This window comes from Scyliorhinus canicula, chromosome 14, assembly GCF_902713615.1.
Source record: "Scyliorhinus canicula chromosome 14, sScyCan1.1, whole genome shotgun sequence".
In the NCBI taxonomy this organism is placed as follows: Eukaryota; Metazoa; Chordata; class Chondrichthyes; order Carcharhiniformes; family Scyliorhinidae; genus Scyliorhinus; species Scyliorhinus canicula.
Window position 1 is genome coordinate 119,476,965 of NC_052159.1, and position 27,462 is coordinate 119,504,426.

Genomic DNA, 27,462 nt, shown 5'->3' on the forward strand with positions numbered 1-27,462 from the left:
TTGCATCCACTGTGGATGTAGCTGATGACACCTAACTGGAGGCCACAGGTCAATCCAAAGACTTGCCTCAACGGTACCCATGCAGCGACCAGGGACATGATCGTGCAATGCTTCAGCATCCTGAAGATGCGGTTCAGGTGCCTAGTGTGGCACTAGGAGGGTCTCCCACATTGTGCAGCAGTGGGCGATGAGCTGGAGGAGGGAGATGAATGCCAGGCTTGTCTGATGAGAAGGATATAGGGGAGGGCAAGGATGGGCAGAACATGGGGTCTGCCCAGGCATGGGTGGCTGTGCATCAGTGCATCAGGGCTGACGCATGGGACACTTTAATCGCCTCCAGGTTCATGGACTATGCAGACTGGACAGCGCCACTGACATCTCTACTGCCACTTGCTGGTTGGAAGTCTGACATGTTAACATATAGAATTGTTACACATATTATAATAATCTTTATTGTCACAAGTAGGCTTACTGCAATGAAGTTACTGTGAAAAGCCCCTAGATATCACATTCTGGTGCCTGTTCAGGTACACTGAGGGAGAATTCAGAATGTCCAATTCACCTAACAGCACGTCTTTCGGGACTTGTGGGAGGAAACCGGAGCACCCGGAGTAAACCCACGCAGACACAGGGAGAACATGCAGAATCCACACGGACAGTGACCGAAGTTGGGAATCGAACCTGGGACACTGGAGCTATGAAGCAACTGTGCTAACCATTATGCTACCGTACCACCCAAAATGAAATGTTTTCCTCCCATGGCCCCAGCAATGGGCACTTATCTTGTCAGCATATCAGAACAATATCATATACAAAGCAGGAGAAGCCAACACAAATACGGACATGTTGAGTTGCCTCCCTTTACTGGATTTGCCATCCAAGGTATTATGTCCTCCCGAGGCAATTTCCTTACTTGTGAGACTTGCATGTTCTCCAGTAAGTGTGAAGTAAATTAAGCACTGGATGAACAGAGATCTTATTCTGTCACAAGTTAAAATATTTCTGATGTAAGGGTGGACAACTATCATGGAAGATGATGAGTTAAAACTGTATGTCAAGTGTAGGGGTGAGTTAGTTATGCAGGATGAATGCAAACTGTGGGGGTCAAGAGTGGTCTCTCTGCCCCCTGGTTGTTTGCAAGTCATATTATTACATAACCTAAAGCATTCAACACTTCCAGGGTCCGTATGCCTCTATTTCCATTTATTCAAGTATTTGCCAAGATGTCCCTTAAACGTAACTATCGTACCTGCTTCTACCACCTCCTCCGGCAGCGAGTGCCAGGCACCCACTACCGTCTATGTAAAAAGCTTCATCGCACATGTCCTCTAAACTTTGACCCTTAAACCTTAACCTATGTCCCCTAGTAATTGACTTTTCCACCCTGGGAAAAAGCTGGAAGAGTCAATTACTCGAGGACAAAGATTTACACATGGGACTAGTTATTAGTTAAGGAAAGCATGTTAAATATGAAACTGAATTTAATTTTTTACACAAAAATAAGTCTTTTGGTAACACTCATGAATTTAATGTGTGACTGAATTCCAGCAGTTTTTTTACAAAAGTCTTGGTGCCTAAATTCAGCAGAGCTGTAATGAAGATTCCCACCTGCATAATTTTCTTCTTGCTGGAGGAAATTATGCTCACTCAGTTTGCCAGTGTGATGACTTATTGACTTATTCCTGTTATGAAGTGTGATTGAATGATAACACAGTTGACTCAGTGCAGATGAAATTGTGGTGCAGTCAAAGTGAACAAAACTAGTTATGCAAGAGTACAGTGATGATGTCCAGATCCCCTACTGAGCTGCTCTGCAGTATACAAATATAAGCTCCAGTTGACACTGTGTGAGAAATGTTACCCGCTGAACATGCCAGTACTTTAATAAGCCTTGTATTGTGCTAGGCTCCATCCCAATGAATATGCCATGGACCTCTCTTTAGTAACTTGAGGAAGTAGGCGAAAACTGAACATTAATTTATTTTGACTATATTCATAGTTCTGCGTAAAGCAGCATCTTGTTCCCATTACAATCCTTACTGGGAGGACTAATCTGGTCCTGCTTTGGGCCAGCTTTTATAACGAACCCCAGGCGGGTGGCCTCCAGTCCTTATCTGGGAAGCCCATACACAAGTCCCACGGAAGATCAATGATCTTTTAACTGTGGTCCCTCTGAGGGTTATGCCACTATCCATGAGAGCTACTCGCATTTTCAAAGAGGGCTTTCAAAAAGTAACTTTCAAAGTTACTTGCTATTCTTCTATCTTCTGAGCTCACTGCATCTGAATTACTGTTCCAGTTTACCTTTCTGTATTTTCCAGATTATTTACTATCTTACTTTTCTTCTCCATCATCTCATTCTTTTTTCATGCATTGTACCCATGTCTGCTCACACACTGCACACTCATTTACATTTGCTATGGTTTCAGGCTGTTTCCAAGATGTGAACTCATTTGGCTTTGCTTTTAACCTAAAAACCTAAACCGCTTTGTTCAGCTGCACTGAATTCTTCAGACCAAAGCTACCTGTGGATGAGGTTGTTTGCTATTATTTGAGACCACAGTAACCAGAGTCTCAATTGCTGCTTTTTCTCAAAGCACTGGTTTTATAAGATGTACACTTGACTTATTTTCTCACGTTTATTGCAATAAACAATTGTGAAGAGTACAGCAGTAATGAAGATTTTTGGACCAATCGTACCTTTGTTGATGTTTACCTTTTGACAGAACTCTCTGCTGTAATCCCATTTCTCTGCCTTTCTCACGGTATCTTTTTTATTCATCTTACTTTTTAATTTCTAATGAACCACTTTGGACCCAAGAATGATAAATCAGAGTATTCGATAAATATTGAGAATCTTGAAATTGTGGACGATCGGAGAGACTGATGGATTCGAGTTATATCTCATTCTGAACAGAGTGCATTTGGAGCACTTTTCTCAGTTTTGCTCTTTGATCTGAACTGTTAATACTGGAATCTATTGCATGCTGCTTTCACTGCTGTGTTGTAACTTCACAAGATGCACATCTTATTTTTATGTACGCCAGGTGCTGCTCTTGGCATGCTCTCCTACACTCCACATTGAACCAGGATTGATCCCTTGGCTTGTTTGTAATGACAGAGAGAGGAATATGACATGCCATTACAAATTGTGGTGTGGCAGATTTTGGCTCCTGCTGGAGATACAAAGAATTGAGCTGTGGCTCTGTTCTGTACGATCCACGTTAGCATGTTGATAGTACAGTCGGGCATAATGGAAGATGTCCTCAGTGTGAAATTAGGAGTTTGTCTTCGCAAAGACTGTGCAGTGGTCACTTTTATCAATACTCTCATGGACAGGTCCCATCAATGACAGGTAGATTGGGAGGATGAAATTGTTACCCCATGTTGGTTTTCTGGCCTGGTCTGGCATTAAATCAAACAATCATGGAATGATTACAACACAGGAGGCGATTCGGCCCAGCATGTCCATGCGGTCTCTCGGAAAGAGAAATTCAGCAAGTCCCACTCTCAAACTTTCTTTCCATTAGTCCTTTTCTCCCCAGATAATTATACAGCTATGATTAAATCTGCTACACCAGTTTCAGATGGTGCATTCCAGATCCTAACACTCACTGCGTAAAAGCATATTTTCTCATTAGCCACTTTTATAGTTCTTTTGCCATTTTCCTAATAGCCAAGTCATTCGGGACTCATTAATTCATCATAAATGAGTACTTGACTTCCGGTGATGACTTTAGGTGGCTCTCCTCCCGTGGATCCGAAAAACAGCCACTTTTCAACATAATTCGCCAAAAAGACGCAGCAATCCATTCCCCAACCTTAATAGGTCAGAGGAAGGAAGAAAGTGAGGGAAATATGAGCAAAAATTCCCAGAAGAAGCCAAACTAGAGGCCAAGCAGAGACCAGGAGTTGAAGGTGCCAGGGGCAACCACACTCGGACGAGCCAACCAGCGCACGAGGCGGCGGAGCGCAAGTTTCACCAAAACAAAAAGAGCGGGACAGACAGGAGCAAATCCCTCCTGCATCGGGGGGAACTGGAAGGCATCCTTCACTGAGACACTGAGGAACAACCAGTAAGCGATAAAGGTGGAGGTAAAGGCAGACATTGAGGCCACGGTGAAGGCAGTGATGGCTGAGACCCTGGTTCACAGACAGCTCGCTCTGAGCTGAGCAGAGCAGAAGAGACTGGAAGCCCAACATCAAAGAGTTGGAAAAGGCTGCAACTGGCCTGAGTTATCGGATTGTGGCACTGGTTAAGCAGTTGCCGAGGTTGGTCACGGCGCAGGGCAAAGTTGAAGATCAAGGGAACCCCTCGAGAAGGCAAAACTTGTGAATTATGGGCCTACCAGAGGGGATGGAAGACAGGGCCCCACGGTATATCTGGCCGAAATGCTGGGCAACTTAGTGGGGAGGCAAACTTTCCCAATCCACCAGAAATGGTAAGAAGTCTTACAACACCAGGTTAAAGTCCAACATGTTTGTTTCAAGCACTAGCTTTCGGAGCACTGCTCCTTCCTCATTCACCTGAGGAAGGAGCAGTGCTCCGAAAGCTAGTGCTTGAAACAAACATGTTGGACTTTAACCTGGTGTTGTAAGACTTCTTACTGTGCTCAACCGAGTCCAACGCCGGCATCTCCACATCATGGCTACCACCAGAAATGGACAGGGCACTGCGCTGCGCCCGAAACCCAAAGCAGGGGAGCAACTGAGGGCAGTAATAAGGAGAGCACAAGAAATGACAACGACCATGACAAACACAGCAGCAGAGAGTAAGAAAGTACAGGAGGAAGAAACGACGAACGGTTGAAGCAGAGGCAAACGCACAACAACAGTGAAAACCGACCGGGAGAAGCAAGCAGCATCAGGGGCATCATCCTGGCGCTCCCCCCACCCCCACCCAGATCCATTTTGTTTTACCGGTGTTGTATGTACTCACTTTGTTCAAAAAAACGGGGAAAAAGGGGGGCCTCCCCAAGACATGTATATAGGTATACTGCAATTGTCTCTTCAGTACCTCGCTGTACACACGCTGCCCAAGTTTTTACTTCCCAACACCTTGATATTTTACTTTTTATTTACGCGGTCTTTCTAATTACATAGTGTTGTTGTTTTTATCTTATTTGTATTATCTTCTCTTTTTTTCTCTCTTCTTTGTGTACACCTGTAAATTTACTATGCTCAAAATACCCAGTAAAAAACATTTATAAATGGGTACTCATCCCTTAGCTGAAGGAAGGCAGCAGTGGTTAGTCAGCAGGATGTTTTGCAGCCTATGTTTGACCCGATATCACAAACGGTCATGTGGTTCAGCATCAATGATTCCAGGCCCAATCCCTCAAAACTATATACCACTGTACTTCCATTTCTAGTAGGTGTGCCCTGATGGTAGGACTGGACATAATCAGGGATGGTAATGGAGGAGTCCGGGACAGTGGCTGAAAGATTTTGGGGAATGGTCCCAGACGCCGATTTTGTAACCGACGATTGGGTGGAGAATCCCTTTTGACGCCGAAATCGTGAGAGGCGCCTGTTTGACACAGGTTTTGCACGCTCTGCCCCTTCCAAAACGGCACCATCGCGGCGCACGCTGTTGGGACAGCCTCAGCACGTCACCTGAAGGTCCTCCCCCGATGCTGCGTCCCTAATGAGCCGAGTGTACGATGGCGTGGGGACGTGTGGCCCCAGCCGTGCGGGAACCCGGAGTGGCGGCTGCGGACTGTGCCCAGCGGCACCACAGTCAGGCGGGAGCCATGCTGCTAGCCGGGGGCGCGTTCGTAAGGGCTGGGGGACTGGTAGGGGATGGCCAGCAGGCGGCAAGGGGGTGTCATGGGGGCACTATCTGGCAGGTCGAGTCTGTGCACGGCTGGTGCCATGTTGTACGGCGCGGTTGCTGCAGGTCGTCGCCGTGCGCATGCGCAGCCATGGACCCAGCCATTCTCCAGGCGTTTATTTTGTGGAGGTGGGCATTTTCCGTGATGCTCGTGGTGCCATTAAGGCCTCAAGAGTACAAACAGTGGCAAAAGGTACGATAGTAGAATGTGTTGAGAGGAGATCAAAGGTCAGTGCTCAGTGGGTATAAAACAGAACAAGAGAGTATGATTATGTTAGCTTATTGCTTGAATACGTTTCTATAATAGCTCTCCAATGCTGGTCTGATTGCTCAGGTATTAGTGAGAAGAATTTTGCAGGGTTGAACCTTTCACATACAAATCTGGTGTCAAGGCCAATGCCGTGGTCCAAGTGGTTTTATTGTTCTACAAGCTTTCCATTGCAAGCTTTGCTCTAACTGAGTGACATTCTGGGATGCTTCAGGTTGTAGTTAAAAGTCAACCACATTGCTGGGATCATATATAAGCCACAGAACATAATGACTGCAAATTTACTTCCCTAAATGGCATTAGTGAACCAGATAGATTTAACAACAGGGAAATCATTACTGATGCTTTCTTTTCATACCAGATTCATTTTAGTTAACTGAATGTTCTTTCCCCAGATGCAATGGTGCAAGAATTTGAAATTTTTGGCCAGCTTTTACTGGGTGCTGTGATCCCTGCCCCCGTTCACAAGTGAGATAGAGCCTGTCCAACAGAAAATCCAACAGAAGAACTGCTGCTCCAGAGCCATTTATTAGCCAGAGGCCAGCAGATCTCCTGTGCCAGCACCTGTACACCGGGAGTGTGGCCATTGCCAGTATTGCACCCGGGGCTTGAAGAGCTGTTCAGAACTGGAGAGGGATGAGGTCTCACTGGAGCCATGGTAATGAGTAAGAAGGGGGGGTTTCTAGGGTTTGTGAGGGAATTTTGTGAGGGGTAACACATGAAAATGAAAATCGCTTATTGTCACAAGTAGGCGAACCGATGGAGGCCTACTAATTAGGCTCCCTGCCCACCTTAGCCCCTCAAAGGAAAACCTGCTGGATTGGTTGCTTGGTGAGTCTCTCTCACCATGGGCTAAATTTCAGCAGCAGCAATATGAGGCCCTTAAGTGTGCAATAATTGCCTACTAAGGGTTTCTATTGACCCACTATTGCCATTGGTAGAATTGGATTGGGGGCAAAGTTGGACAGGTAGGCAGTGGGTCGGTAGGCTGTGGGTGGGAAGGCTGTGAGCGGGTATGTCTTCTTGAGCACTTTCTCCACTTTCCCTGCTACCTTAAGGAATTGGTGTACATGCACACCAAGGTCTTTTTGATCCTCGGTGCTTCCCAGGCTGCCGCCATTCATCATATATTCCCTTGTCTTGTTTGTCCTGCCCAAGTGCATCACCTCACACTTCTCTGGATTGAATACCATTTGCCACTGATTAGCCCATTTGACCAGCCCATCTATATCATCCTGTAAGGCTATCCTCCTCACTATTTACCAACCCATCAATTTGCATATCATCCGCAAACTTACTGATCAGCCCTCCTACATTCAAGTCTAAATCGTTTATATAAACTATAAACAGCAAGGGGCCCAACACTGATCCTTGTGGGATCCCACTGGACACAGGCTTCCAGTCAGAAAAAACACCCCTTGACCTTCACCCTCTGATTCCTGTCACTCAGCCAATTCGGGATATAATTTGCCAAATTTCATTGCATTCCATGGGTTTTTACCTTTGCTATTATTCCCCCATGTGGGATCTTGCTGAAGTCCAAGTAGGTTACATCAAATGCATTGCCTTCATCTCCACACCTGGTCACCTCTGCAAAAAATTCAATCAAATTGGTCAGACATGACCTCCCCTGAACAAAACCATGCTGACTGTTCTTGATTATCCCTGACTCTCCAAATGCAGATTAATTCTGCCCCTGCTATTTCCTCCTTTGCCTCGCTCAACAGATGGGATACATTTCATCTGGCCCTGAGGATTTATCTACTTTTAAGCCTGCCAGACCACTCAAAACCTCTTTTCTACGTTAATTTCTTTAATTTTATCACAGTTCATCTTCCTGATTTCTATATCCACATCGTCCCTCTCACTCGTAAACATTGACACAAAGTATTCATTCATAACCCTACCTATGTTCTCTGGCTTCATGCACAAATTAACACTGTGTTCCTTAATGTGCACGACTCTTTCCCTAGTTATCCTTTTACACTTAATGTACTTGTAAAACTACTTAGGATTTTCCTTTATTTTACCTGCTAATATCCCTTCATGTCCCCTTTTTGCTCTCCTAAATTCTTTTTTACATTCCCTCTTGCACATTCTGTATGCCTCTAGGGCTTCCACTATTCTGAGCTCTCAATATCTGTCATAAGCCTCCATTTTTCTCTTTGTACAATACTGTACGTCCCTCAATATCCAGGGTTCACTTGGAACATGTTGGTCCTTCACTCTCCCGATTTCCTTCTTGAATGTGTCCCACTGTTCTGTCACAGATTAACCTAAAAGTGTCTGCTCCCAGTCCACTCCAGCCAAATCATATCTGATTTTATTAAAATCAGCCTTCCCCCAGTTTAGAACTTTTATTTCAGGATATGTCCTTGTCTTTTTCCATAACAATCTTGAATATAACAAAGTCATGATTGCTGTCTGCAAAATATTCCCCACTTCAACTACTTGCCCAGCTTTCTTGCCTAAAATTAAGTCCAGGACCGCCCGCACTCTTGTCGAACATTTTACATACTGGCTTAAAAGGTTCTCCTGGGCACGTTTTAAGAATTTCACCCCATCTAGCCCTTTCACTCTATGGCTACCCCAGTTAATCACAGACTATTACAGTGCAGAAGAGGCCCTTCGGCCCATCAAGTCTGCACCAATGCATGAAAGGCCCTGACCTGCCCACCTAATCCCACTTGCCAGCACTTTCCCGATAGCCTTGAATGTTATGGCGTGCCAAATATTCATCCAGGTGCTTTTTAAAGGATGCAAGGCATCCTGCCTCTTCCACCCTCCCAGGCAGTGCATTCCAGACCGTCACCATTCCCTGGGTAAAAAATATTTTCCTTAAATCCCCCCTAAATCTCTGATCCCTCACGTTGAACTTGTTAATGTTGGGGAATTTGAAACCCCCAACTATCACTGCCCTATTACTTTAACACTCCTCTGAAATGTGCCTATATATCTGCTCTTCTACTTCTCTCAGACTGTTAGGGAGCCCAGAAAAAACTCCCAGCAATGTGAGTACTTCTTTTTGGTCTTTATGTTTTACCCATATGGTTTCATTGAAAGAGCCTTCTCAGATGCTGTCCCTCTTTACTGCTGTAATTGATTCCCTGATTAAAATTGCGACAACCGCTCCTATTTTTACCTCATCACCTGTCTCACCTGAAGATCGTATATCCTAGAATATTGAGTTGCCAATCCTGTACCTCTCTAAAGCATGTCTCAGTGACAGCAATTACATCATACCCCCATGTTTTAATTTATGCCCTCAACTCATCTGCTTTGTTCATGAGACTCCTTGCATGAAAACAAACGCCATCCAATCTTGCCAAATTCCCTTGTGACAGTTGGATTATAGCTTCTATGCCATCCTGACTCACTTGCTATCTTTTCTAATTTGGGGTGTGTATCTCGCCCCTGCTGAACCTTCTCTCAAAATCTCACCCTCCCAAGTTAGTTTAGGAATATTCTACTCCATGTATGGTTTCATACAGTCCAAAGATGTTCAGGTTAGGTGGATTGGCCATGATAAATTGCCCTTAGTGTCCAAAATTGCCCTTAGTGTTGGGTGGGGTTACTGGGTTATTGGGATAGGGTGGAGGTGTTGACCTTGGGTAGAGTGCTCTTTCCAAGAGCCGGTGCAGATTTGAATGGCCGAATGGCCTCCTTCTGCACTGTAAATTCTATGATCTATGATTAAACCTGAGAAACAACATGTAATAATTTCTCACCCTGTATAAAGCACTCTTTTTGTACTCTTCCTACCAAGATGATTACTTTCACATTTCCGCAAATTATTATTTTTTAAAAAATTAATTCATGGAATGTCTGCTTCACTGGCTATCCCTGCATTTATTGCCCATCCCTAATTGCCCTTGAGCAGGTGGTGACAAGTTGCCTTCTTGAACTGTTGCTGTTCCCGTGCGTAATACTTATGCCGGCACCCCTCTGCAGAATCTTTGAAGGACAATTCTATTTACCAGATTTGCAGGGAGCGGATCAGACAGAAAGTCCCAGGTATCCACCCATAAATACTGTCGAGGTAAAATTCCACAATTTGTAAGGTATTGGCTGAATCCTTGTCTGTTCCGTAATTCTCATTTTTAATTCCTGTCCTGTGCAACATTACAGATCTTTGGCTTTGAGCTGAACCCTCCCCCTCGCCCCAACACCACCCCCCCCTCGAAAGCCGCTATTTGGACTGATCCAGCAGGCCTTTCTGATTCAGTATGCTCTGTGGCATAGCTTGCAATGTGATTTTGATGGACTTGGCTAGCAACAAATCAGCTGCATTGCAATCCCGGGGCTAAGCAGATTCTCGATGCGGATTAGTGGTTTTTTTTCTGGAATGCCCTGCTGGGTGACTCTCCGTATGTTTGATGAGTTACCAATACATTTTTTCCAATTAAGGGGTAACTAAACATCACCAATCCACCTGCCCTGCACATCTTTGGGTTGAGGCGGTGAAACCCACGCAACACGGGGAGAATGTGGAAACTCCACATGGACAGTGACCCAGAGCCGTGTTCGAACCTGGGACCTCGGCGCCGTGAGGCAGCAGTGCTAACCACTGTACTACCGTGCTGCCCCTGGTTAATTCACTTATGTTGGAACTCCAGGGTCTTTGGGGTTGGAATTAATTGTCCACTTGCCCAGGGTGTTGTAACATATGTGTCAGTGATATAATCAGTCTGTTTGTGCCCAGTGGTCAGCCTGATTGGAGGGAGTGTGGCTTCATTGAATGAATGGATCGATGGTAGTGTGGAGTTGATTCGAGAGGGTGGACGACGGGGGTTCATTGAAGAGATTGGCGAGGAGGGTTACTTAAGAGGGTGAAGGATTTGATTCCAGAGGTGGAGGAGAGGGGGTTATTGGTGAATCTCGGGGTGGGGGGGGGGGGGGGGGGGGGGGGGGGGGGGGGGGCGGGGAGTTTCTATTTGAGCAGGTGGGGGGTATTAATTGGAGTGTGGGAAGGAGTGTTGTTTGTAGGTGGTTTGATCAGAAGAAGTGTGTTTGACAGGATAGTCAAATAAAGGGTGAACCTATTGATGGTGTCAATCAGAAGAGGAGCTAATGGGAGAGGGAGAGAGGAGTTTATTCAATTGTGGCTGGTTGTCGGATGGTTAATTAGGTGGGCTGTCATTTTAGGGGGGCAGGAACGGTGGAAGCATCCTTTAACCAAACCTCTGTCCATGCCAACATATTACCCTAACACCATCTTATGTTCTTACCGGCTGTGTCTCTCCTTATTGAATGCCATTTTAAAGTTCAACTATGCTCTATCCATTGCTTCCTCTTAGCTACCCTACTAGTTACCTCCTCAAAAATAACTCTAATAGATTCACCATCAAAATGATGTCCCTTTCATAAGACCATGTTATGAATTTAAGTGTCTTCTTTGCACTTCTTGAACAAAATGACATCAGGGCCGGGATTCTCCCCTACCTGGCAGGGCGGGGGGTCCCGGCATGTCGGAGTGGCGTGAACCACTCCAGCGTCGGGCCGCCCCAAAGGTGCGGAATTCTCTGCACCTTTAGGGGCCAAGCCCTCACATTGAAGGGCTAGGCCTGCAACGGAGTGGTTCCCACTCCACCCGCTGGTGTGGACGGCCTTTGGCGCCACGCCAGCCGGGGCCAAAAGGACATCGCCGGCCGGCGTAAGTCCGCGCATGCGCCGGTGCATCAGTGGCTGCTGACGTCATACCGGCGCATGCGTAGGGGAGGGGGTCTCTTCCGCCTCCGCGGGTCTCTTCCGACCTGCACGGCGCAATTCCCGCCCCCGCCGAATCTCGGGGGGCAGAGAATTCGGGACATGGCGGGGGTGGGATAGACGCCGGCCCCGGGAAATTCTCCGACCCCCCGGGGAGTCGGAGAATTCCGCCCCTGATGTCAGGTAGCTTCCTTTCTTGAATGGTATGTTGAATCTATTGTCTTTCAATCTTCTGAAATCCAAAATCGGGAACCTGCATAGATAATTACCAACTGGCAGAGCCGGCTCAAGGCACTGGCAACTCGGGCAGTCGCCCGAGGTGCCATGTGCTAGGGGGCGCCAGAGACTCGGGTCCCGCGCATGCGCAGTTGGGCCGGTGCCAACCAGCGCATGCGCGGTGGCCCCCCTCCCCCCATGGCGGCCCCCCCCCCCCCTCGGTCCGCCCCCCCCCTCAGGTCCGCCGGGTCCGCCCCCCCCTCGGGTCCGCCCCCCTGCCCCCCCCCTTGGGTCCGCCCCCCCGCTCCCCCCTCGGGTCTGCCCCCCCCCGCGGGTCCGCGCCCCCCTCGCCCCCCCCCCCCCCCCAAGGGCGCCGAAGTTCAGCTTGCCCGGGGCGCCAGCAACCCTAGGGCCGGCGCTGCCAACTGGCATCAGTTTGAAGTGGAACGCTAACTGTGAAACCACAGTTCTGTGCATCAAACTTAAATGTGTTCCTTCCATGTGCAATGTGTTGTGCTCATTCTCAGTAGTTCCTGAAAGTACTTCAGTTGTTTTGGAGTCGACAAGCTGATACATTGACCATTAGTTTTTGCCAGTGGGAAATAGAGATCAATAAAAAGACTTGTATATATTTATGTCTGTCATATAGACAGTATGTACATATTTTAACAATGTTATATAATTGGACAGCAAGTTGACAAATACTGAGGAATAAAGGAAACACTTGTAGAGGGTTATAGAGTAGGCAATGATTTATTTATGCAAGTGGCCGTATGTGACCCTTGCCTGGACAGGATATAAACATACACACTGCACACAATGCTTTCCTATCATGCTTACATGGCAGATATTATTTTGAATACAGTAATCAAAGTAGAGCTTCAAAATCAGCAAGTTATATAAATTAACTTAACCTGAGCCTCCTAGTCAGAAAATGTACAGAAATTAGTTACATGACATTATGTTAATGCATTTCTTTGCAGAAAACATACCTCTGGAAATATTGTTTACATATATCCCCCATTCATTATGATCTGTAGGAACAAAATAGAATGATCAAAGCAAAAGTTCAGAGTTGCAATTGAGAGACATTAATTGAGCTGATCAGTCATGTGAAATATGGCTGAAAGCAGAATTTTGATGCTATGCCGTTTTGCGGGTAAATTCATGCACCTTATTTTAAATGTATATGAAAAACATGTTCCCAATCACAAGCCCAAATACGTTGATCTGAGCCACAGTCTCATTCTTTCCAATAGGTTGCTGCATCTGTGCTTTGTGATCACTATCTGATTCAGGATGTGGTCAAGACACTGATGTCCTGAATACGTGGAACAATCACCATCAGCAGCAATAACTGCAAATGATTAACAGGAAATTGTGGTGACTAGCTCATTATTGGTATCGTCCTGAAAGAGTTTAACTTTGCTATAATTTGCATTTTATTTTGCTATAAGAGTACTATTTCAAACATATGGCAATGATCAATAAATAATTATTGTGGAGAAGTGGCAGATCTTGACTGTTCATTATTAAAAGCAAAATTGTAACTGCATCTGGAAAAGATTTGCCTTGTTACTGGCTACAACAAAAGGTTAATTACATTATTTGTATTATTTTCCAGTATGTACCTACTGCCATTGTGTACTAGCCCCCAATTCGCTTCCCATGACGCACCTTCTGTAAATTTGAACTAATTCAAAATTCTGCTATTTAAATCCTCGCTTGCATTAAGTCGTGTTCAAACACGAACCCCATATTTTCTGACCTACATTAGCTCGCAGTCTAGCAATAGTTCAGTTTCAGTGCTTTCATCCATGTTTTCGTATCCCACCGCGTCCTGCCCCCTCTCTAACATCCCTACAGCTTCTGAGATATTAGCATTCCTTAGGGCAGCACGGTGGCACAGTGGATAGCATTACTGCCTCACGGCGCCGAGGTTCCAGTTTTGGTCCCGGCTCTGGATCACTGACCATGTGGAGTTTGCACATTCTCCCCGTGTTTGCATGTGTTTTGCCCCACAACCCAAAGATCTGCAGGGTAGGTGGATTGGCCTCGCTAAATTCCCCTTAATTGGAAATAATGAATTGGGTACTCTAAATTTAGAAAATAAATCTTAGTATTCCTCCAATTCTGGCCTCTTGCTCATCTCCGATTTTCTTTGCTTCATTTCTGGTGACCATTTCTACAGCCGTCTTGAGCCCTAAACCTTGGAAATTCCTTTCTGAGCCTCTTCACTTCTGACCACTCTTACCTTTAAGATGCTCCTTAAATGCTTGGGGCTGGATTCTCCGATCCTGTGATCTTACGACAAGAAAGTCACCTCCGCCCCGCACCAATCCTCTGCCAGGTGGGGGGTCTAGCAGCTGCGCACTGTAACACCCCCAGCTTTATTTGCAGCTACATCCAGAGAATGAGTGGGTTCGTGGCCGCGCATGCATACGGCGGCGGCCTGCAACACGCATGCACGCGACCCGGCCTGCCACAAACTGCCCACTGTAACCAGCCTCACCATCCCAGGACCACCCCCAATAATCCCCCAGCCCCTGCCAAAGCCCCCCTACCCCTGCCAGCGGAATGGCTCCACCCTGCTGGACTCAGTCGCAGCCGCCATACCAGGTCCCCGAACGGTGTGAGCACACATGAGCGACGCCATCGGGGACTCGGCCCATCGGGGGAGGGCCTCAGGTGAAATCCTGAGGCCGTCCATATGGCATGCGGCGTACTCCCCAAATATGCCATTTTTGAGGGAGCAGACCATTGCAAAAACAGTGCTGTCCTCGATTCAGCCTTAAAGGCGGATATTCCGGCCGATCGCCGAACACGACTTCGGCGATTGGAGAATCCTGCCCTACATCTTCGATCAAGCTTTTGGTAACCTATACTTACTGCATCTTATTAGTTCAGGATCAAATTTTCTTTGATAACATTTCTGTCAAACATCATTGTATGTATTACTGAAATGGGAACATAGAAAATAGAAGCAGGAGTAGACCATTCAGTCCTTTGAAACTGCTCCGTTATGATTATTGCTGATTTTCTATCTCAACACAATACTTCCACGCACTCCCCATATCCCTTGACACCTTTAGATCTATCTAATTCCTTCTTAAATATATTCAGTGACTTGGTCTCCAAAGCGTTCTGTGGTAGAGAATTCCACAGGTTCACCACCCTCTGAGTGAAAAAAATTCTCCTCATCTCAGTCCTAAATGGCCTAGCCTGTATCCTGAGACCGTGACCTCTAGTTCTAGATTCCCCTATCCAGGGGAAACATCATCTCTGCATCCATCTGTCCAACCCTGTCATAATTTTGTAAATATCAATGAGATCTCCTCTCATTCTTACAAATTGCAGTGAATTCAGGAGCAATCGACCCAGTCTCTCCTCATATGATAATCCTGCCATCCCAGCAATTAGTCTGGTGAACCTTCGCCACACTACTTCTGTAACAAGTGTATCCCTTCTTAGATAAGGAGACCAAAACTGCACACAATGCTCCAGGTGTGGTCTCACCAAGGCCTTGTACTGCTGCAGTAAGACATCTTCGCTCCTGTACTCAAGTCCTCTTGCAATGAAGGTCAACATACCATTTGCCATCCTAACTGGTGGCTGCAGCTGAATGCTTGCTTTCAGTGACTGGCGTACAAGGACACCCAAGTCCCTTTGTACCTCAACATTTCCCAATCTATCACCATTTAAATAATATTCTGCCATTCTGTGTTTCTGTCCAAAGTGAATAACTTTACATTTATCCACATTATACAGTATTTAAAATTATTTTCCAACTCACTCAACTTGCCTGAATCACCTTGCGCCTCTTAACATCCTCCTCACCACTCACATTCCCACAAGGTTCCATGTCAACAGCAAACTTGGTAATATTACATTTGGTTTTGTCATCCAAATCATTGATGTCCATTGTGAATAACTGGGGCCCAAGTAGCGATCCACGCGGGGCATCACTAGTCACTGCCTGCCACTTTGAAAAAGACAATTTATTCCTACTTTCTGTCTTTGACATGTTAATCAATTCTTAATCCATGCCATTATATTATACCCAATCCCATGCACGTTGATTTTGCACACTTGTATTTTATGTGGGACTTTATCAAAAGCTTTCTATGCACCACATCCACTGGTTCACCCTTATCTAAATATTAGAATTCTTGCAGTGCAGAAGGAGACCATTTGGCCCATCGAGTTTTCACCAACCCTTGGAAAAAGCACCCTACCAAGACCCATGCCACACTACTTCTGTAACAAGTGTATCCCTTCTTAGATAAGGAGACCAAAACTGCACACAATACTCCAGGTGTGGTCTCACCAAGGCCTTGCAATCCCGCCTGGCCTTTTAGACACTAAGGGGCAATTTGGCATGATTAATCTACCTAACCTGCACATTTTAGGACTGTGGGAAGAAATTGGAGCATCTGGAGAAAACCCATGCAGACACGGGGAGAATGTGTAAACTTCATACAGTCACCCGAGGACGGAATTGAACCTGGGTTCTTGGAGCTGTGAGGCAACAGTGCTAACCACCGTCCCACTATGCTATCCTCTATTTTACCAGTTACGTCCTCAAAAAACACAATTAGGTTTGCCAAACATGATTTGCCTTTCAGAAATCCGTGTTGACTTTGTCTAATCCCATTGATTTTTTTTCTAACTGTCCTTTGATCACATCCTTTATAAACTCTATCATTCTCCCTACACTATTGTGTAACACCCTGTTTTTTTCCTCTCTCCTTTTTAAAATAATGGTACAATTTGCCACTCTCCAATCTGCTGGGACTGTTCCAGAATCTAGAGAATTTTGGAGATGGCATCCAATACATCCAATATTATCATGACCACCTCCATTAGTACACTGGGATTTAGCTTTCCAGACCCTGGGTATTTATCTGCTATTAGTCCCATTAATTTCTCCAGCACTATTTTCATATACTAATTAATAACTATCCTATATAAATCTATGTTATTATTGCATCCACCCCCTTGAAGATACAGTCCACACTGGTATGTCCGCTTCCTACCTGCCCATGTGCGCTAGTCCTCAGTATCTACCAGTCCCCAACGTGTAACTGTGTCCTCGGGATACCTGTTAGTACTTGCTCTCTATAGAATTCAGTCAACAACTACAAGTCATTTTTTGATCAGCATATAGTAATTATTTCTCAATCCTGCGGGCCTGATCATAAATGGACAGGACAACAGTTGTGATCACAAGGTCTGGTGTTTTCCAACACGGTAGCAGGAAAACATTGGCTTGCAATCTTGGAAGGTCAAGGAATGTTCTACTTGTGAGCATCACTCCCAACTAGCAGCTCCAGGTTGTGAATTGTGGATTTTGACCATTGATTGTCAACTTTGACTCATGCCGGGTGGCATAGAACATACCTGAAATAATAAACACCCTTTAACAAATGAACAGTAAATATTGGGGATTAAATTCCTTCCAACTTTTCACTCCCCTGCTGCAACTTTAGCAAGATGTACACCGCAAACCCTGGGCGGGATTCTCCGACCCCACGCAGGGTCGGAGAATCGGCGGGCAGCGGCGTTATTTCCGCTCCCGCAGGGTTTTGAAATCTCCCACCGGCCAAAAACCGGCGTTGTGCAAATCCCGCCGGCAGCCTCTGAAAACAGCTGGCGCCGGCGGGATTTCAATTTTTTTTCACTTACCTCAAATCTCCGGCCCGGATGGGGCGAAGTCCCGCCAACGTGGCCACGGGTCACGTCGGCGCAAATCAAAGTTGCTTTAAAACGGCGTCAACCATTGATGATGGTTGACGCCGTTCAGTGTCGGGGGGTGGGTTGCGGCATCGGGGGGGGGTTGGGTTGCGGCATGGGGAGGGGGTTGGGTTGCGGCATCGGGGGGGGGTTGGGTTGTGGCATGGGGGGGGGGTTGGGTTGCGGCATGGGGAGGGGGTTGGGTTGCGGCATCGGGGGGGGTTGGGTTGTGGCATGGGGGGGTGGGTTGCGGCATCGGGGGGGGTGGGTTGCGGCATCGGGGGGGTTGGGTTGCGGCATCGGGGGGGGTGGGTTGCGGCATCGGGGGGGGCATCGGGGGGGGGTTGCGGCATCGGGGGGGTTGCGGCATCGGGGGGTGGGTTGCGGCATCGGGGGGGTTGCGGCATCGGGGGGTGGGTTGCGGCATCGGGGGGTGGGTTGCGGCATCAGGGGGGTTGCGGCATCGGGGGGGCATCGGGGGGTGGGTTGCGTCATCCGGGGGGGGTTGCGGCATCGGGGGGGGGTTGCGGCATCGGGGGGTGGGTTGCGGCATCGGGGGGGTGGTGGCATCGGGGGGGGGCATCGGGGGGTGGGTTGCGGCATCCGGGGGGGGTTGCGGCATCGGGGGGTTGCGGCATCCGGGGGGGGTTGCGGCATCGGGGGGGGGCATCGGGGGGGGGGGTTTGGGGGCAGCGGCGGGCAGAGAGGGGGGGCTACGGATGCCCTGGGCCAACGCACCGTCGCCCCCCCCCTCTGTACGCCGCTACCCCCCTACCCCAACCACCACCCCCCCTCACCACCCCTACCTCCCTCCAACGCCCCTACCCCCCTCCCCACCACCCCTACCCCCCTCCCCACCACCCCTACCCCCCTCCCCACCACCCCTACCCCCCTCCAACGCCGCCCCCCATCTCTCGCAACGCCGCAACCCCCCACCCTCAACGCCGCAACCCCCCACCCTCAACGCCGCAACCCCCACTCATCGCCGCAACCCCCCCCCCCCTCAACGCCGGTACCCACACCCCGTCCCCCTCCCTCTGAAGGCCGGTACCCACACACCCCCCCCTCTCTCCTCCTCCCCCCCCCTCTCTCCTCCTCCCCCCTCTCTCCTCCTCCCCCCCTTCCTTCCTCCTCCCCCCCTTCTTCCTCCTCCCCCCCCTTCTTCCTCCTCCCCCCTTCCTTCCTCCGTCCCCCCTCCTTCCTCCTCCCCCCCTTCCTTCCTCCGTTAGTGGGGGGGGGGGTGCGGCGTTAGTGGGGGGTGGGGGGTGGGGGGGGTGCGGCGTTGGAGTGGGGTAGGGGTGGTGAAGGGGGTAGGGGTGGTGAGGGGAGGGGGTTGGGGTAGGGGCAGCTGCGTGCAGAGGGGGGGCGACGGTGCGTTGGCCCCGGGCATCAGTCGCCCCCCTCTCTGCACGCCGCTGCCCCTACCCCAACCCCCCCTCACCACCCCTACCCCCTTCACCACCCCTACCCCCCCCTCCAACGCCACACCCCCCCCCCCCCCACTAACGGAGGAAGGAAGGGGGGGAGAGGAAGGAAGGGGGGGGGGAGGAAGGAAGGGGGGGAGGAAGGAAGGGGGGGGAGGAAGGAAGGGGGGGGGAGGAAGGAAGGGGGGGAGGAAGGAAGGGGGGGAGGAAGGAAGGGGGGGAGGAAGGAAGGGGGGAGGAAGGAAGGGGGGGGAGGAAAGAAGGGGGGAGGAAGGAAGGGGGGAGGAAGGAAGGGGGGGAGGAGGAGAGGGGGGAGGAGGAGAGAGGGGGGGAGGAGGAGAGAGGGGGGGAGGAGGAGAGAGGGGGGGGTGTGGGTACCAGCCTTCAGAGGGAGGGGGACGGGGTGTGGGTACCGGCGTTGAGGGGGGGGGGACCCGGCGTTGAGGGGGGGGGAGACCCGGCGTTGAGGGGGGGGGGTTGCGGCGTTGCGAGAGATGGGCGGCGGCGTTGGAGGGGGGTAGATGTGGTGGGGAGGGAGGTAGGGGTGGTGGGGAGGGAGGTAGGGGTGGTGGGGAGGGAGGTAGGGGTGGTGATGGGGGGGTTGGGGTAGGGGGCAGCGGCGTACAGAGGGGTGGGGGCGACGGTGCGTTGGCCCCGGGCATCCGTCGCCCCCCCCCTCTCTGCCCGCCGCTGCCCCCAAACCCCCCCCCAAATGCCGGAACCCCCCACCCCAAATGCCGGAACCCCCCCCCCCCCCAAATGCCGGAACACCCCCCCCCAAATGGCGGAACACCCCCCCCCCAAATGCCGGAACACCCCCCCCCCAAATGCCGGGTCTGTCTCTCTCCTCCTCCTCCAAAAAACGCCGGGTCTCACCACTTCCGCAGCTGGTGAAACTGACGCGTATCGCGTCAGTCAGCAGCTGGCCCCTCCGGGAACGGAGATTGCCAGCTTAAAAGAAGGCCCCGACGCCGGAGTGATTAACACCGATTTTTCTCGCCGGAAACCCGCGTTACGACGGACAACGGAGAATCCCGCCCCCTATTTATGCTTGAAAACAGCTGAATTCACAACAATGGAGTGGGAGAAAAGCTGAACATTACTAATGATAAAGTTACTCAGGAATTAGATCACACCAGTAATCAAACTTCAATCAATCGTTTTACTTTTACAGTTTATGATATGTACAAACCATTAGATTAAATAACCAATATAATTCCTTTGGATTTTCTTCTTTCCAACTGAGACCATGAACAAGCTGAAGAAATAAATGTGTTAAAATGGATGGAAGTTATGTCACCGTTATATGAATTTCTGATTAAACCTCATTTTAACCATTGCTGTCAGTTTTGAGCATTTTAGGAAGAATATATTGAACTTGAATGGGATACAAATTGATATCAAATCAAAAAGGACAGATTACCATGGAGCAGGGCCAAGATTTTACTGGGTCCCAGGGAGCATGCTGGGAGATGGGGGATGGAATGGGAGGGGGTGTAAAATCGGGTGTAATGGCAGGGGTGGCATTTTACTAGTGTAGGGCAAATGATGAGTGGCCTTCCCACCTTTAGGATTATTAAGGGCCCTTAAATTACAATTAAGACCCACATAAAGGCCTCGTCCCTTACTTTGCCAGTGGTGAATGGGCACTTCATCCCATGGGGAGACCAACAAGTATACTCTGGTGATCTCCTTGCAGACTTGGATGGGGGCCTTCCTGTTCGGGCACTATGAGGCAAGGGCTCAAAGATGTCGCCCCTACCCTCACAAGTGACCTGCTCCTATACTCACTGGAGCCTGCCTAACTGGCTATGGCAAGTACCACAACGTCATCTTAATTCTGGTGTTTCCTCCATGATGGCTGGTCCAGATCCTGGTGCAATTCCGGCAGTGGCCACCGTTCCTGGTTGTACTACTGGAACTGAGGAGTCACAGACCTTCCAATCAATTGTCGGCTCTGTGAGACTCTGTCCTTTAAAGGTGGAACTCCCAACTGTAGACAGTTAACTCTTCAATTAAAAGTAAAATGCAGTCCGAGATCCCATGACCAGCCACGGCAGATTGCCTTCAACTTTCAAGGGTTATGAGGAGTTGAGACCATAACAAAATCAGTCATGATCTTATTGACTGGCATAGAAGACTTGATGGCTCTCATAGCCTACACTTGCTTCTAAGTCTTATAGCCTTACTGGCCAGTGGTCGGAGCCATCACCACCATGTAAAATTCTACCTTAGGCTTTGACTTCTTTGAGTACAGAAGAATGGGGTGATCGAGAAGAGAGAAATTACTTCCTTTGGTGCAGAAGTCTAGAACAACCTTAGAGTTCTAATTAGTTAATCAGAGATAAGCAATTTGGAGGTGACGTCAATCACTTATTTCCACAAAACTATGTTTAAACTCGGTCTACTGAAAACTTCAGAAATGCGATTGAGAGTTGTGAGGCAAGGTTATTAGAGGTTATGGAACTTATGTGGGTAAATAGAGTTAAGATACAGATCAACCATGGTCTAAATGAATGGTCACACCCAATCCAGGGGCTGAATGGCTTATTCCTCTCCTGATTCTCCAATGGTTCTAAACTTAAATAAGCTGGGAGGTGCAAGGGGTGATTTTCTAGCCGCGTTGCACCCGATACAAATCCTGCTATGCGGGGAAAATTCCTGGAGAGGCCTGAAACGGGACTGAGCCAGACACAAAACAGTTTATAATGTTCCTGGACCCTCCCAGCAGATGTAATCAGGTTCATGCCCAGCGAAGGTGTGAACCTGATTATTACTCATTTAAATATATTTTAACATTTGAATTCGGCTTTACATAAAATCTTCCAGGAACGCGCTGCTTCCCTCCTGTCAGCGTGACATGGTGCCAATGGGAATCACTACTTGTCTCTACACATAAAGACGAGACGTGATGTGCATGCCGGGGGCTGGGAGGCCATTGTAGCCCCTCAGTGGTCGGGAAAGGTTGGCACTTCCACATTGGCACTGCCAGGGATGGAACTTGAAGGGACAGCGCATATAGGGCAACCCATTGGGAGGGCCCCAATGCCCCGATGCCAGCAGTCTATATTCGGGGGTGGGAAAATGGTATCAGTGTGGAGGGGGGGTCCCACTGTCTGTGGCGGGGGAGTGGGGGAGGGGATGGGGGGGCTGACTTTAATTTCACATTGAGTTTGGGGCACCCTTTAAAATTAAGCTCCAATCTCTGTGAAGACGGACTTGCCCTCACAATGATGGCGCAAAACAAACTCCCCTTCAAAAAAATGGCAAAGTGTGGGAAGATCTCATTGAGAAATCTGCAACGCGCCAGTTTTCTGACTGAAACGGACACTTTGCCATTCTTTGGGAAAATTCAGCCCATAGCCAAAGGAGTAAAACTATGAAGCTTATCCCTTACAAAATGGTCGTGGCAGAATATTTATGTCAATTGTTTTGTGACACATTGAGGGTAGTCTTTGTGAGAGTTGCAAGAGACATTGGAGTAAATTTTCAACTTGTTATTCAGGTGTGAAGCTGGCATTGCGAATTGGTCACCCATTATAGAGAGCAATACCAATGTTATCTGATGCTGTACTGGTACCTTGCCATAGTGTGTGTATAGATATTCAGTTCAGTTTCTAATCCATGGTAATGCCAAGGATGCTGATAGTGGGGATTGAACAATAATAATGCTGAGGAGAGAGGTACTGATTAGATTCTCTCTTGATAGAGATGATCATTGCCTGGTACATGGCTGGGAGATGAATGTTGCTTGTTAATTATCTGACCAAGCCTGAATATAGCCCAGGTGATATCACTCAGGTGATAGCCACAGATTGCTCCAGAATTGTCAGTCAGGATAATCTTATTTGGACCAAACAATAGGAGCATTTATAGTTTTCAGAATTTCACGGGGTCTATTTTCAGTTTGATGACAAACTTACTCTTGCTTTTTTGTGCAACAATCACTTGATGACGTTTCAATCCACTTGAAAAGAAACTTCTTCACTGGCAAACCTGGTTACTTCAGCTTCTATGATTGTGTACCTTTGTTAATACATATGTGTTTTATTTTCAGCTCTCGAAGGACTCAGCATTGAGTATGATCAAACTGTTACTGCATTGCCTGGTGAGAATATCACTTTAAAATGCATCCTACAAGGAAAGCAAAATACTTCCATTGTGCAGATTCAATGGAGCAAAGGAACTAATAATAACTCAAGTGCCATTATAGTTGCCAATCATCGTTTTGGTGTCCATAACTATTTGGAGTCTGTTGAGTTTGAATCAAACTCACCAACCGATGGAATAGGAAACATTAATCTCACGAATTTACAAGCGTCAGCTTCTGGAACATATACCTGTTCATTTGTCACTTTTCCAACTGGAAGCTTAAAGGTGTTGATCGCTCTCATTGTTGTCGAAGAAGGTAAGGCACTCAGTTTATATAACCATCACTGCTCAACATAGAATTGCTCAATATAAGTAATTTAAGTAAGGACATTTTTCACGCTTATTCTTCACAGAATCATAGAATGTGCAGAAGGTAACCAATTAACCCACCATACCTTGCCAATTCTGTGAAACAATTATCCAATTAGACCCACTTCCCTCCACATTGCCATTTTCCTATGAATATTTCCCTTTCTTTAGGTGTGAAGTTATTATTGAATCTATTTCCACCACCCTTTCAGGTAACGCTTTCCAGGTCATAACTATTCATTTATCTTTTTTTTAAAATTTAGAGTACTGTTAGATCTGAGCTTTGGTTAGTGTATCTTTCATATCGCCGCACGATATACAGATTATGAAACAGAGCTTCGTGTATGGAGTAAATTGCTTTTATTCAGTTTGAATGAGATATCCCTTGATCAGTATTTTTCACTTGTAATACAGAGCCTCTTTAAAGTTTGTTTTGTCCAAACAAATGCAGAGTCCTGAGTTGAATTCAATACAAATCAAAACTCTAATGATTCTTCTAATTGAATACAGAAAGTTGAAAATAAAATCAAAATAGCTGTTCAAAGCGATAGGGCAGAGAAGTAGCTTTAGAGATTAAAGTCAGTGATTCTAATATGAATTATTCAAACCGGCACGCATACTGAGAAGATGACTACTGTCATTAATGTATACCTTGTGTTGCCCTATTATGTATTTTCTTTTATTCCCTTTTCTTCCCATAAACTTAATGATCTGTTGAGCTGCTCGCAGAAAAATACTTTTCACTGTACCTCGGTACACGTGACAATAAACAAATCCAATCCAATCCAATCCCCTTTCTAGCTGTGATTGGGTTAAAGTTCTTTCAAAGTTGATTCAATCTGATATGTATTTGTCCATCTAATTTTAACATGAGGTGATTTGCAATATGCCTTTCTTATGAATCTTATCGGTTGCTCTGAAAACGGTTTCTGGGAGTGTTGCCCAAAATCTTTGACCTGGGCAAATGTGTCCTCGGTTTGTGTGTCTAGATTTATATAACCTTGCCTCACAATAAGATCATGGTTGACCTGATTGTGGCATAACTCCACTTTCCTACCTGCATCCCCCCAGCCTGTCCCTCCAAAGCTGCTCCAGCATAACCCGTGACACTACAATACACTGAGAGAAGAAATTCCTTCTCATCTACTTCTCAACTGAAAGGCCCCTTACTTTAAACGGTGCTCCCTCGTTTCAGATACCTCCATGAGGGTAAATATCCTCTCAGCATCTACCCTCTCAACCTCCTCAGAAGTTTCAATAAGATGTCCTCTCATTCTTCTGATCTCCAATGGGTACAGGCCCAAACTGGTTAACCTTTCCTCAAGACAAACCCCTTACCCAGAACGCAGCTCAGTGAACCTTCTCTGAACTGCTTCACCTAATACAAGTATGTTCCTTCTTAAGTAAGGTGATTAAAACTGTACACAACACTCCAGATGTGGGTTTACCATGCTATCGACGGTTGTAATGGGGGACTTCCAGGTAGGGGTCTTTCTTATGGGGGCTTCCACGCAGAGGTCTCTGTAATCAGGTCATCACTGGCAGGGGTCTCTTTTTGTGGGGTCTCTGGTAGCATCTCTGTAATGGGGGGGTTTCTGGTGGAGGTCTCTCTTTTGGGGGGTTTCTGGTTGAGTGTGTGGTGGGAGGGGTGTCTGTTGGGTGTGGGGTGGGCAGGATTCGCATTCGGCAGGGGTGTGTGACCCTCCAATGGACTCTGGGGGCAGCTCCCCTTGCTCCACTACAAGGTCCACCACACAAGGGCCAAGGTAGGAAATACCTGCACCAATTCATGGAGAATCAGATGCCAAGCCCATTAATAGGATGCGAATGGTTCATTCTCAAGCGCGCGTAGGGGGCAAACATTGATGCTGCTGCTAACGGGGGAGCAGAACAACAGGCACCGATCCTGTTTTTTTGGTCAACACCAGATTCTCAACCGCATTGGGAGTTTTGGTCGGCGCTGGTGCTAGTCCCTCACCGGTACCGGAATCGGTGTGGCAGGCGTCTGTTCAGTTAAGGGGTCCCTGAATGGGGTTTCCCTATTAAAGGGGTCCGTAGGAGTTTCGCCCTATTAATGAAATGAAATGAAAATCGCTTATTGTCACGATTAGGCTTCAATGAAGTTACTGTGAAAAGCCCCTAGTCGCCACATTCCGGCGCCTGTCCGGGGAGGCTGGTACGGGAATCGAACCGTGCTGCTGGCCTGCTTGGTCTGCTTTAAAAGCCAGCGATTTAGCTGAGTGAGCTAAACCAGCCCCTGGGAGTCCCTGGGGTGGTCTCCCTAGTTAGGGAGTCTTGGGGGGGGTGGGTGGGCAGGACGGGTCAACCCTGTACTTGGGGGAAAGGGGGCACCTCCAAAATCTGGGGCTTGCTTTGCAGTGCGGATGGGGTGTCTTGGGCTGATTTGCAGTGCGGATGGGATGTGCTGAGCTGATTTGCAGTGCGGGTGGGGTGTGTTGAACTGATCTGCAGTCGAATGGGGTGTGTTAAGCTGATTTGCAGTGCGGGGATGGGGTGTGTTGAGCTGATTAGCAGTGCAGATGGGGTGTGTTGAGCTGATTAGCAGTGCGGATGGGTTGTGTTGAGCTGATTAGCAGTGCGGATGGGGTGTGTTGAGCTGATTTGCAGTGCAGATGGTGTGTGTTGAGCAGATTTGCAGTATGGTTGGGGTGTGTTGAGCTGATTTGCAGTGTGGATGGTGTGTTGAGCTGATTAGCAGTGCGGATGGGGTGTGTTGAGCTGATTAGCAGTGCGGATGGGGTGTGTTGAGCAGATTTGCAGTGCGGATGGGGTGTGTTGAGCTGATTTGCAGTGCAGATGGGGTGTGTTGAGCTGATTTTCAGTGCAGATGGGGTGTGTTGAGCTGATTTGCAGTGCGGGGATGGGGTGTGCTGAGCTGATTTGCAGTGCGGATGCGGTGTGCTGAGCTGATTTGCAGTGCGGATGGGGTGTGTTGAGCTGATTTGCAGTGGGGATGGGGTGTGTTGAACTGATCTGCAGTCGAATGGGGTGTGTTGAGCTGATTTGCAGTGCGGGGATGGGGTGTGTTGAGCTGATTAGCAGTGGGGATGGGGTGTGTTGAACTGATCTGCAGTCGAATGGGGTGTGTTGAGCTGATTTGCAGTGCGGGGATGGGGTGTGTTGAGCTGATTTGCAGTGCGGATGGGGTGTGTTGAGCTGATTAGCAGTGCGGATGGGGTGTGTTGAGCTGATTTGCAGTGCGGATGGGGTGTGTTGAGCTGATTTGCAGTGCTGATGGGGTGTGTTGGGCTGATTTGCAGTGCGGATGCGGTGTGCTGAGCTGATTTGCAGTGCGGATGGGGTGTGTTGAACTGATTTGCAGCGGGGATGGGGTGTGTTGAGCTGATTAGCAGTGGGGATGGGGTGTGTTGAACTGATTTGCAGTGCGGATGGGGTGTGTTGAGCTGATTAGCAGTGGGGATGGGGTGTGTTGAACTGATCTGCAGTCGAATGGGGTGTGTTGAGCTGATTTGCAGTGCGGGGATGGGGTGTGTTGAGCTGATTTGCAGTGCGGATGGGGTGTGTTGAGCTGATTTGCAGTGCGGATGGGGTGTGTTGAGCTGATTTGCAGTGCGGATGGGGTGTGTTGAACTGATTTGCAGCGGGGATGGGGTGTGTTGAGCTGATTAGCAGTGGGGATGGGGTGTGTTGAACTGATCTGCAGTCGAATGGGGTGTGTTGAGCTGATTTGCAGTGCGGGGATGGGGTGTGTTGAGCTGATTTGCAGTGCGGATGGGGTGTGTTGAGCTGATTTGCAGTGCGGATGGGGTGTGTTGAGCTGATTTGCAGTGCGGATGGGG

At 48.2% G+C, this 27,462-nt stretch overlaps 1 protein-coding gene across 1 annotated transcript in view; it reads left to right on the forward strand.

The window, feature by feature from the left end:
- LOC119977744 (T-cell surface protein tactile-like) overlaps nt 1–27,462 on the forward strand; it is a 186,680-nt gene that overhangs the window by 22,077 nt on the left and 137,141 nt on the right. The window contains exon 2 of the mRNA XM_038818948.1: nt 23,238–23,588. Within this exon, the coding sequence (XP_038674876.1) occupies nt 23,238–23,588 (351 nt within the window). The remainder of the gene's footprint in view (nt 1–23,237; nt 23,589–27,462) is intronic.